At 37.2% G+C, this 13,226-nt stretch overlaps 1 protein-coding gene across 1 annotated transcript in view; it reads right to left on the reverse strand.

The window, feature by feature from the left end:
- Positions 1–496: 496 nt before the first annotated feature.
- Positions 497–13,226, reverse strand: part of TAFA1 (TAFA chemokine like family member 1) — a 505,032-nt gene continuing 492,302 nt past the window's right edge. The window contains exons 3-4 of the mRNA XM_068982543.1: positions 6,193–6,317; positions 497–514 (exon numbers count right to left, since the gene is read on the reverse strand). Of these exons, the coding sequence (XP_068838644.1) occupies positions 497–514; positions 6,193–6,317 (143 nt within the window). The remainder of the gene's footprint in view (positions 515–6,192; positions 6,318–13,226) is intronic.

The raw sequence follows: 13,226 nt of genomic DNA on the forward strand, positions 1-13,226 counted from the left end.
CAGTGTCAGTGCCATGCCCACCTCTCAAAAGGGCACATGTTTTCCTTGCCGATAGCAAAAGAAATGACAAGAAAACAAAACAAAACATCCAAAACTCAAAGACGTACACCAGCCGTCTCAAACTGTGGTACAGTTCATTTCTTGAAGAGAATATATAATATTTCAAAATATTATGTATATACATGTATTTCAAGTGGTACAAAGTAACTATAGATCCAAATGAGAAGATAGTTGATCGTTCTTTGTAATCCCAAAAAATTTGCATTGAGAAAACCCATTTTTTTTTCTTAACCCACTTTCCATGGTACTGCCAAAACTTCAGGTCTTCTCCCTCTAGGATACTCTGTGATACACAGTAAAAGCACTGTGCTTATCTGGTAATCAGTCAAAGTGCAAATAAGAAATCCATTTGGCTTCTAATGTATAAGATGTTTTAACTTTTTAAAATGTATTTTCCGCAGAGTTGATTTCTTTATTACTATAACAAATGCTTCCGTTAGGTTCTTGGGTGAATCTGAAAGCAAAGAGAGAAAGAAAGAAATTTCAGGAAGAAAAGAAGGAAAAGAAGGCACAAAGAAAGATGATTAGGAGGAAAATTAAGGACACCATGAATTTTTAGGATGTTGCTTCTTTCAAGTGCACTGAAATAAAAAATGTTCAAGCCTAGAGCAGTAGTTTTCAAACGGTGATCAAAGCACATGCACAGGCCACCATATTTTATCAATTCACTAATTTTTGCCACAAGTGAGGACACAGACTCTTGGAGCAATGGTTAAGCAAGACTGCGAGCATCGGTACGCAACCTACGTAACTGTGGGGAGCCCTGTGCTGAAAAGGACCTCACACTTGGTTTAATGACCAATTGCCATCTTGAAATTCTTAGTAATATTTAAAAAGGGGTTTTGTGTTTTCATTATGCACTGGACTCTTTCTGTAAATTATGTAGTTATTCCTATGTCTGTCTGATGAGAATGTCATGAGAAGGAAATTCATTAGCCTTGTCATGTTGGTCGCTCGTAAGATGCAGAGGGGTGGCACAAGGTGAAGTCATTGCCAAGGTTGGATCACACTTGTTGAGGAATTTAAGAGACCTTTGCAAGGCAAGAAAGTGTTCCACTCAAACAATGATATAGTTTTCAAGGGCAATCAATGGCATACTTCTATAACTGCTGATGTCATTCAATCCATTCAAATAATGGTCCCAAAGACTCATATTCAGAAGGATGAATGCATGAAGAATCACTGGTTTAGAGCATGATGATGGTTCTAATAAAGTTGAAGGTTCTATTCTAGAGTTCTAGGACTTAAAACAGTTTTCTCCATCATCTCTTAATTCTTTATAGTTTTAGAAACTGAGTATTCTGAGTCCAGGAGTGAAGTCCATTTAAAGCTTTCAGGGTTAGGTAGGAATGGTAATACATGCTTGCATTCAAAAGTTGGTTGGGCCAGGGGCAGAATGTATAAGAAAACTTCACACATTTATTTTTTTACTCTTTCCATACAAATAACAGATACTTTCAAACTTTGGTTTCTTATAGTCCAGTGGTGTTTATGACATTTGTTTTCACTGTCTTCTTTTCCACCAAAAGGAAGGAGAAAGAGACATTTCCAAAACTAATCTGGAATTGCCTTTAAAAAAAAAAATGTGTAATGACCCTTTCTCTCTCCCCATCCCACCCGACTTTAGGCTCTATCCTTCGTGGAAGGCCAGGGGCCATATCATGACCATCATCACATTCCCAAGACTTTAACTTTAGAGAATAGAGGTTTGATACTATTTATTAGTTAAAGAAATGAATGAGCACACTTGGATCATTTGTGGCAATTTTGATAGCAGTTTATTCTTTAAGAAGATAGTGTACTCTTCCTTCCTGCAGTCTCTAAATGCCACTCCCACTCCAGCCTCCCCTCTTTCCCCATCATTTCTCTCTCTCTCTCTCATAGGCATTTCTTGCAAAACGAACAGATGAGATCAAGACTGTCAAGACTCTCAGAACCTTTCATGCCTGGTGGAATTTGGAGTGAAGAAGCTGCAATATGTCAAAGCTGGTATTTTACTCCTCAGTTATATTAATAAAAAAAAAAACAAAACACTGGGGTGATTGGAGTGGGTGGAGATATGCAAAGCCATTAGGAGGATAAGGCCAGGAGGCTGTGGACAAATGACTCTGGTGAATTGCACTGGGTGAGTCACAGGGCATATCACATCTGAAAAGATGGCTATTGTGGTTAGGTGTATAATCTGAGGGGTTAGATTGCAATCTGAGGTCTGTAACTTACTCTTTTAGGGAATGAGACATTACAGAGTACACTAACTGTTGATCTCCTCACTAATGTGAAAGACATTAACATACTTGGATGAAGGAAATCCAAGAAATTGCTTGATATTTGCCCAGATATAAAACCAGATTACGTTCTGGTATTTTAATCTACTAATTTTCCTTCCCGAGTGATTTTGGATTTGTCCTCATTTTATTCCCTTCCTCTTCCTGTCCCCAAACAATCATTGTTCACTTTCTACACATAAATTATTACAGCATTGTCAGACGACTTATTTCCTCAAAGGGGAAGTCTAGCTTTCTGAATTAAGTCATTATTCCTGAATACACAAGGTAGTAGATTCTTTCCTGAATACATAGACTACAGCCTCTTCACCTTTCACACTTCTGCTTTTCCTTCATCAGCTTAAACAAAAGAGATAAACCAATGGGTATCCACAACCATAGGAAAAAAATCTCTAGTCAATATTTAGGCAGGTTAGTCTTGCTACAAACTACCTACAAAGCAATGTAATTAAAAAAAAAAAAACTGAAGCCATGATCAAGGAGGAACGGGGGTAAAATTTAGTCAATTTACGTTTTTCATATATCAGTTTAAAGAAAAGGGATAAACTAATGGATATCTAAAACTATAGGAAGAAAATCTCTAGCCAATATTTAGGTAGTTTAGTCTTGCCCCAAATTCCCAACAAAGCAATTTGATAGAACAATGTAAGCTATGATCAAGCAGGAACAGTGTTAAAGTTCAGCCAAGAAGCTTCACCCAGATGCACCAAGCTTCTTCTCAGAAGGCATCTATCTTACTGTGCCCATGCCAAGTTTTTGGAGCACCTCTCAAGTGTGATTACTTTCTCTCCATAGCGTGGCATTCAGGAAGTTTCCTCTTTCCCTATGGTTTATTCTGCCAAGTCTCCTGAAAGGGAAGCCTCTGCTTGATTCCACTTATCTTTTCTCCTTCCTTCTGAGTTTTATTGCACCCAGATCCAATTTCCCCAAGATTTTCCTTCAGACTGTGGCCTGTTACCCTGGCTAGTCTATATTCTGTGGTATCTGGTGGGTTAAATGAAACACTGAATTTCTACTCTCCACCTTCCTTAAAAAGTGAGCATTCTAAAAAATTTAAATTAGAGCACACTTTAAACCATCTTTTGTTTATTGACATTTCAAAAAATGCTGAGAATTTTGGCTTAGGATGATTAGTTGGGAAGTAACTCACACAATAGGGAGTTTATATGGAAAAATAAAATGTAGGGAGAAAGCCTGAAGTCCCAGGAATCTTTCCTTCAAATTTCTTTACACTGAATCTCCTTTTAAAAAATAAGTTTGCAGGAAATTTACAGTTGCCATTAGCAGTCTGAGTATGTTTTTCAGTTTTCTGCTTTTGTTTTTTTCTTAAAGAACTCTTTGAGCCAATCTTACCCATACAACAAAAAGAGGTGATTTTCTTTATTCTTCCTTTTACTTTAATAAGGTCTTGAATTTTTTACCCTAAAGATTACTTCTTAAAGAACAGCAAAAACATATGATTCCTAATTAAAATACATCTGTGACTTAAACTTTTAAAAGTTAAATTGCTAGGGTCAACATTTGAAGTGTGTAGGCATATTTATACTCTGATGGGGGAAAACACACAAGGGATACTAGAAAAATTCATATACAACCTATTTTTTAGAGCGTATGATCTAAGGACTGGTGTTAACCATTTATATGGGATGGAGCACCTGTGTATATCATTTGGACTTAACTTGTGGCTTTTGTGTTTAAAAGTGTATATTTCATCATGAATTTCTTTGTAAAGAAGGGGGAAGAAAATATGTCAATTGCAGTGTTTGGGTTTTCGTAAGGTCTGAAACATTCAGCTTTTTCTACTGCCTTCTTTTTCCTTCTCTAAAGACAGACTTGAGAATTTTTAGTTGACTGATGTGCCACACACATAGCTATGGAGGACTCTCATTTCTTTGCCTGAAACAGATGTACACATCAGAAACAGGTACATCTTCTGCTTTTAAACTGCCTGTAAGGGTGATTTATTTCTCTTATACTGTTCACCTATTTGGATTGCATTCAGCCCACCTATGGCATAGTGAACACAATGTGTACTTGACTCTGTTACCATGATCAGATTCCACACACCATACTTTGGTGATTCAGAAGAATGTCTAGGATGTATTACCGCAAGCATGATGGTTTTAAAACATACTCTATGAAAGCCAAATAAAAGAAAGTGACATGAGTCACAAATAAGCAGCATTAACAATTTCTCTGTTTTGTTTTATTTTCTGTCAGCCAAAGAATCTTCTCATTGGTACTCTTGGAACTTTACATATCTAAATTCTGAAATATTTTGACTTGCATTATTGTTCTTTAAGGAGTTTTAAGTCTGAAGGTACTATGAGAACAAGGATTACCATCAATGAAGGGTGATTGGTTATCACTTGGAATAGGGAATGGAGATTTGGCAGAGAGTATGTCAACAACATGTTCAAAACAACAGCTATTGATTTCCAACCATACTGGCTAAAATACAGAGCAGCTTAAAACTAACTTGCAAGGGTAGCTTCAAATTATCTGGTAAAATCATCTTCATGAAAAATGTAGCCAAAGGGAAACCAAAAAATCCATACTCTAGACCAGCTAATTAAGATGACTTCTGGGGTAAGTAGCACAAACTAGGTTCAGTTTTAAACACTCTCTTCTGTAGATGTTGCACTGAAATGAAATACAATAGTCCAGATTGAACTTCTTGGCACCTTCAATTTGTAGGTTAACAAGATAGGATGGTTTTGACAAGCCTTCTGGCTGCAAGCCAGGGGCGTAGAGCCATTTACTGGCTAACGTGGTCAGCATAGGCAACTAAACTAGAAAAACAGAACTTCACTTATAAAAAGTTTCATAAAGTGTTATGTTTTCTGCATCACAAAAATGCAAGAACCAATTTTATTTTTTGAAATGAAAATTCTGAGAAGAAAGACCAGGTTAAGACTCATGATTGAGGGGATGGAATCAGATATGCCCTTTGAAATTTGGATCATTCTTTTGGAAACTTACAAGTTTGACATATTGGAATTTTAACTAGTGGAGCTTGCTTTAAAAAGTACCCAATACTTGCAACATATACACACATAACAGGGCTGATATTCTCATGGTTCATGTACATATCACCATACTGACTGTTAAAATACAAATAGACTTTTGTACTAATAGAGTTTTGTATAGTGAATAGTTACTGTCTTACACACCCTAAAGGACCCCCTCGGTACCCCCATTAGAACTTTCAAACTTTCTTATGAACCAGTAACTACAGAGTCAACAATTGGCCTAGACTGGCTTCTCTAACCTTTTCCAGCCTCATGACACTAGTTCTGATGGGCTGGGTAGCCTCATACACATCATTACATATTTTGAAGCCAATTCCTGTTTCAACCACACAAAGCAAAGAACAATTATTCACATCAGAGAAACCTTTCATTTCCCTAAAAGGGCATCAAAAATTCCTTTAAACAACCTTTAGAAAATAGCAGTACTTAAATGCAGAGCTTTTTAGAAAACCATCTGGATGAATTAGGTAAGATCGTATTTTATTATCTATTCTGAGCACCATAGATGTCCAATGCATTATCCAAATACCCGCCTCACTGCCCCTCTTCCCTTTGGCGATGGCAGCCTAGCTTTGTTTATGAGTCCATAACAGACACACTAAACTGCTCAGTATGGAGAAGTCAAGTTCAATCTCTAACTTCTCTTTGATGGATGGACACTGATCTGAACCATCAAAAATAGTTTCTGCTGGGGAAAAGGCTTCTTTCTCTCCTGTTCAAAGCTTCTCTGGGTGCTCTTTACACAACCCAAAGGCAAACAGTACAGTTTGTAACATGCAAGAGACATTTGGAAAAAACAAAACAAAACAACTTACTCTTGTGGTCTTGATTTTATTGCCTGTAGCACACATCCATCCAGAATTATCAGGGAGTGTCTTACACTCTTCTCCTTCTAGACAAGGCTCCATCTCACACCACCATTTCCCGATCACAATGGAGGCTGTGCAAAGACAGGAAACAAGTTTGTTTGGAATTCATCCAATCTGGGCATGAGACTGTGTCCTTCTATAGATGTTAATGTTCTATGAGACACATTAGGTCCTTTTTAACCTTTCATGATTGGCTAAGAACACTATTAAGAAGAGTAAGATTTTAACTTAAAACATCTTCAAATGCAAATATAATGATGCCATCTGGTTTCATCAAGCTACATTTTGTCCAGAATCTCCTTGTATGATGAAAATATGAAGAATGGGGGCATTTACTTGTTAGAGAAACTTCTGCGTTTGTTTTGTAGATCAAGAATTTGGTACTTTCTTTTCAGTGTGAGGGACAAAAGGACTAAATGTTCTTTAGAATGACTGACCGAGGTGTTCTTTTTCAGAAAGGCCAGTTTATTCACCCCCCTCATTAGGGTTTATCTCCCAGCCTAGGGCCTTTGAGAATTTCAAAGGCCTACTGAAAAATAGAAAAAAATGAACTGATGGAAAGTACAAAAGAAAGCCTGAGAAATTAAAACCAACAGTCATAATAAAGGAAACTATTTGTTTACAGTCAAAAGTATATTTGATGTGAGCTTTCAGTGTGTTTCCTTTCAATGTGTTTGAGGTGATATGAGTGGAAATTTTAAAACCTGAGCCTCAGATAAAACAGCTCTACTTTTTAGGGTGACACTGAGGATGACCACATTAGGAAGCTGGCAACGAATTTAGTGGCTGGATTTATAGCACACTTTTTTGGATAATGAGATTTTATAAAACTAGAGACTGGATTCACTCAGTACAAATCAAGCAGCCCCAGAGCTTTAATATCTTGAGTGAAAATGATTTCTGCATAAGCATTGGTCATTTCTGAGGATCCTCAAGGCATTGGTTTTTTTATTTTTATTTTTTAGCAAATTCACCTGGCTTTTTCATGAAAAATCCTTAACATATCTGTGAGTGTTTCTTTTGTGATACTTTCAAAATGGCTGTCTTTACACTGAACTGGAACTCTAGGTCTTAATAAAAAAAAAAAAAGTCACTTTTCAATCCCTCTCATTCCCACGTTGTCTCTACCATGATGTTTTGTCTCAAAACAACAAAGAATTGAGCTGCAGGAGTTGCTTGTATATTTTTGAGATTAGTTGTTTATCAGTAGCTTCATTTGCTATTATTTTCTCCCATTCTGAAGGCTGTCTTTTCACCTTGCTTATAGTTTCTCAATTCCAGAAAAATAAACGACCCAATCAAAAAAATGGGCCAAAGAACTAAATAGACATTCCTTCAAAGAAGACATACAGATGGCTAACAAACACATGAAAAGATGCTCAACATCACTCATTATCAGAGAAATGCAAATCAAAACCACAATGAGGTACCATTTCACGCCAGTCAGAATGGCTGTGATCCAAAAGTCTACAAGCAATAAATGCTGGAGAGGATGTGGAGAAAAGGGAACCCTCTTACACTGTTGGTGGGAATGCAAACTAGTACAGCCACTATGGAGAACAGTGTGGAGATTCCTGAAAAAACTGAAAATAGAACTGCCATATGACCCAGAAATCCCACTGCTGGGCATACACACCAAGGAAACCAGAATTGAAAGAGACACATGTACCCCAATGTTCATCGCAGCACTGTTTATAATAGCCAGGGCATGGAAGCAACCTAGATGTCCATCAGCAGATGAATGGATAAGAAAGCTGTGGTACGTGTACACAATGGAGTATTACTCAGCCATTAAAAAGAATACATTTGAATCAGTTCTAATGAGGTGGATGAAACTGGAGCCTATTATACAGAGTGAAGTAAGCCAGAAAGAAAAACACCAACAGAGTATACTAACACATATATAGAGAATTTAGAAAGATGGTAACAATAACCCTGTATGCGAGATAGCAAAAGAGACACAGATGTATAGGACAGTCTTTTGGACTCTGTGGGAGAGGGAGGGGGGAATGATTTGGGAGAGTGGCATTGAAATATGTATAATATCATATAAGAATTGCCAGTCTAGGTTCGATGCAGGGTACAGGATGCTTGGGGCTGGTACACTGGGATGACCCAGAGGGATGGTACAGGGAGGGAGGTGAGAGGGGGGTTCAGGATGGGGAACACATGTACACCCGTGGTGGATTCATGTTGATGTATGGCAAAACCAATACAATATTCTAAAGTAATTAGCGTCCAATTAAAATAAATAAATTTAAATTAAAAAACAAAACAAAACAAAGAAATCACAGGACATCTCTTAACATCACAGGGCATTAATGTTAAAATGAAATGGGGTTCATGGCATAGGGAAGCAAGAGCACATTAAAATTCTCTATCCATCCAGCATACCCTAGAGAGATCAGACTGCTACCTCAGAAGCAGAATGGCTTAAACATCCATTTATCTGCATTTAAGTTTCCCTCTTCCACACTTTTCTTATTTCAGACATCCCCTCCTTTAGAATTCAGTCTTCCTCAAACTTCCCTTTGAACAAAAATTTTTCTGCAGGATTACATGTGCAAAATCATATCTACTCTATGGTCAACTTAAAGATTTTTTTTCAAGGATAACTTTGCCTACATTTGATATACACCTTACATGTAGACTAGACCAAATCACAGAAAACACAACTCCATTGGACAGAGCAAGCAGAGGAAGTAAAAATCTTGTGTATTGTTCTATCCATATGCAAAACAATGTGATATTTTTGAAAAACTCAGACTAAAAACAGAAAACACAAATCCTCTACAGCAAGGGTCTCCAGCCTCTGGACCATGGACCTGTTTCACCTTCAGATCAGCAGTGGCATTACATTGGAAATAAAGTGCACAAAGGGCTTCCCAGGTGGCTCAGACAGTAAAGTACCTGTCTGCAAGGCATGAGAATCAGGTTCAATTCCTGGGTTGGGAAGATCTCCTGGAGAAGGGAATGGGAACTCATTCCAGTATTCTTGCCTGGAGAATTCCATGGACAGAGGAGCCTGGCGGGCTACAGTCCATAGGGTTGTAAAGAGTCAGACACGACTGAGTGACTAACACGAAGGGCACAATAAATGTAATGCTCTTGAATCATCCTGAAAGATGCCCCTACACCCAGTCCGTGGAAAAGCTATCTTCCACAAAATCAGTCCCAGGTACCACAATGGTGGGGATCACTATTCTAGACGGTCCAAAATGATTATGAAAGCTTTGAATGATTTTCTTTTTAATAGTAGGGTTCAGCATCAGGATGTGGAGTAGAAGAAGAATCTTGTTAAAAATTAAGAGGCCTTATTTGTGTGAACTAACAGGTTGACAATACTAAATAGAGAAGCATATATTTTGGAAGCAAGAAAAGCATATGTTGAGTTGAAGGGGAATAAAACCAAACGGCAAAGCTTTCAGGAACATAAGATACAAGTCAGTGTTTGGCAGTGCTTCTCGAGAGATTCCAAGCTGAGGCTCCCTTCTGGCTTGAGTTCGGTCACACACAAGCCAATGATACTTGCCGTGCTTGTCCCCTTAAAGCCCACCTAATATTTCAGTATTGTGCCCTGCATCTCAACCACCAAGAACAGAGACCCTATGATCTTTGCTTGGAGGGGAAACTGCCTTTCCCAAAGGTCTTAGATTTAGCATCTGTCCCCCTTCATTCACAGAGGCTCACAGATAATGAACAACTGCTGGTAAGGTCAGCCGTTAGTATCTTTGCCTCTTTATAAAGGACCCCATTCCATCTTCTTCAGGCTGCTCTTTGCCCTCTCACAGCTGACCTACTTTGTTGCAAGCTAACAAAGCAGCTTCTCCCCTTTCTCTCAAGCATTAATATCTCCCGAATGAACACGTAGGCTGTAGGAAAAGGAATGCACCTCAAATCCTGAGTATCACTTTTAATTCAAGTTTATAAAGACCCACCAGCATGGAGGGAAAGAGAAAAAGCTTTTTAAGAATAAAAATGTCCCAGATCCGCCGATGGTCTCGAAAAATTCATATTACAGTTGCTTCTCCTACATGGAATTTGATGACTTGGTATTCCCTCCGGCTTTTTAGAATCTAGTTCATTTTTCCAGGATCGCTTTTCTTAAGATGCTATTAGACCTGTGTTGTTTCTGCTTTATGCATTACACAGTCATTTTAATACCTATTATTTTATGGCCTAGGTCAAAATATAGTTTCTCATCCCCCCCTTTTTTTATGAACTCACATTCCCTGAAATATCTTTTAAAGAATTCACAAAGAAAGGATTTAAAAATTGCCTTTTCTTCTCCAATTTGGAAGCTACTGAAAACCTTCTGAATATTGGACAAGGAATGAACAATTGGATTTAATAAAATGAGCTAATATTAACACTAGTTTATTTTTTAATGATTTTTCTTACAGAGGTAAGTATAATAATAAAACTGTAAATATAAATAATTCTAAGATAACTTGCATTATAATGGTCAGTTCAATAATACAAATGATAACTGACATTTCTGAATACTTCTTGTGTGTCTCTATGTTAGATACTTTTAAATGTATTATTTCATTCTTCAAAGCAATCCTATGAAGTAGATATCATGAGACCATTTGTTTTTTTAGATTAAAAAAAATAAGGCCCAGAAAGTTTAAGTAGCTTTCCGAAGCTTATACAGGGAGAGTTCAGAAATTTACACAAGAATTCAGGCCTGCTTGACCACAAAAACCCGTTTTCCACCATGATAATGCTAACTCATTTTAGTTATGAGTTTAAAAATCATAGTTCTCTAAGAAAAACATGTATTGACTTACGAGTGGATGAATGAATTCTCTCTGCTCTATTATTATTGAAAATAAATTTTGTATCAACCTGAACACTTGCAGAAAACAAAAACATTCAGCTTTTTGCAAAATTAACTTAAAAAATAATTTGGGAAGGAACAGTTGATCACACTTGTTTCTTCCTAGTCTCAGCTACATGTTGCTTCATTTCATTTGTCATAGCATTTTAAGAGAAATTCCCACTAGTGAACACTTTATGAATCCATAAGAAACTTCTGAGGTAGATGTCTAACTGCTCTAAGAACTTTTCTCTCTTAGAAGAACTGAATTAATTAAATATCAGCTGCAAAACCCAACTCTCTCTTATCTGTGGTGATTATGAAAAAGAATCTTAAAAGTCCCTTTTAACCCTGGGATTCTGAGATTCTATGAATGTGCCATGTTCAGGAAATATCTGATCTTCAACTTTTTCAAGAATGTTCATCTTTCTTGGAGAGATTCTTAAAATCACTAAGGCCACTTTAATCATGAGTCTTGATTTTGCCCTTATACCAGGTCCTATTGCTATCAAGCAGAAGACAGACTATAAAAGGAGAGTGAATCCATCTTTTGGTGATAAATTGTAAATGGAGCAGAAATCCCATTTTTAAAAAATTTTTTCTGTTGTTGTTCACTGTGAGGAATTTTCCCATGAAAATAGAATGGGATATAATAAGCAATGGGTTTAATATATATTAAAAAATACTGTCTAACAATTGTTCTTTTTAAAAAATCATTTCAGCAGATAATGTTTGAGTTGTGGTTCAGCAAATGTTTATTGGGTACTTTGCATAGTCAAAGCTCCCTGATTTGCTGAGAGTAATAAAATAATGAACATGACATAGTCCCTACCCTGAGAGCCTACAGCTTGGCTCAGGGTTTTTCAATATGAACACTATTGGTATTTTAGCATGAATTATGGTAAAGAGAAATAAATGAACAAAAAGTGCTCCTCCAGTAGTAAATATGAGAGTGTACTAGAAGAGCAGCCTCACGATTAGGAGCAGTAGGAAAATAGAAACTCTTAGTAAGATTGTAGAAGTTTCTTAAAGCAAGGAGCCTGAGCTTAAAAAAAAATTGTTTTGTCATTAACTTATTTTTTAAGGAAAGGTAAGTCATTAAGGATTCTTGATTTTCCAAGCAAAGGGAGGACCTATTTATAGGAGTGACTGGGGGAAGATGAATTTGGCAGTGATATGCAAGATGCAAGAAGGAAGAAGCAAGCACCTGAAATGCCAGGTAAGCACCGCTGCATTCAGACAGAGAAGCGACAGGTCTTGAGTTTTGGTTGCCTGCTCTAGAATTGTGAAGCACGGAAGAGTGGAAAGTGATGTTAGGAACAATTGGGGGAAATACAATTGCCAGTATCTCAACCATGTTAATTGTAATCCTAACCACACTGGACACTAATTATTAACTTATTAGCTCATGTGCCAGGGTCTTCTCTGGTGGCACAAGGGTAAAGAATTCGCCTGCCAAACAGGAGACCCGGGTTCGATTCCTGGATTGGGAGGATCCCTTGGAGAAAGAAATGGCAATCCATTCCAGTCTTTTTGCCTGGGAAATCCCATAGACAGAGGAGCCTAGCAGGCTACAGTCCATGGGGTCACAAAGAGTAGGGCATGACTTAGCAACTCAACAGCGACAGCAAACAGTTCATATGCCTGCATACTCCCTCTACTCACTAGATAGTGAATTCCTTGAGGGCACAGATCATATTACATTCATCTTTGAATGGGATACAGTAGCTTAAGACAGGTTCATTCACTCATAAATGAATGAATAAAACAATGAAACAAAAAAGGGAAAGAAAAAATAGTGACTATTTCAAAGGATTGTGAGGATCACATGAGAAATTCATCCCAAGCACTTAGTATTGTCTAGCATTCAGCAAATGTTTAATAAATATTAGCTATTATTATCATCAGCAGCAGCATCATTTTAGTACTCAAGAGAATAAAATCATTCCCAAAAAGAAAAGGCAGTTCTTCACAAAGTTAGCAACTACACCATTGTTCTTCAATATTATGCCAAACTCTCAGCTCGCTTCTATGACTTATGAGAGTTTGAGCATATATTAAATGATTGAACATATGATTGCATTCATGTTCCCAGAAGTAGGTTATAAGTATATCAATCATGAAAAATTTCCAGGCTCATTTTTGTGCAGCCTGTTAT

Source organism: Capricornis sumatraensis, chromosome 10, assembly GCF_032405125.1.
Source record: "Capricornis sumatraensis isolate serow.1 chromosome 10, serow.2, whole genome shotgun sequence".
Taxonomy (NCBI): Eukaryota; Metazoa; Chordata; class Mammalia; order Artiodactyla; family Bovidae; genus Capricornis; species Capricornis sumatraensis.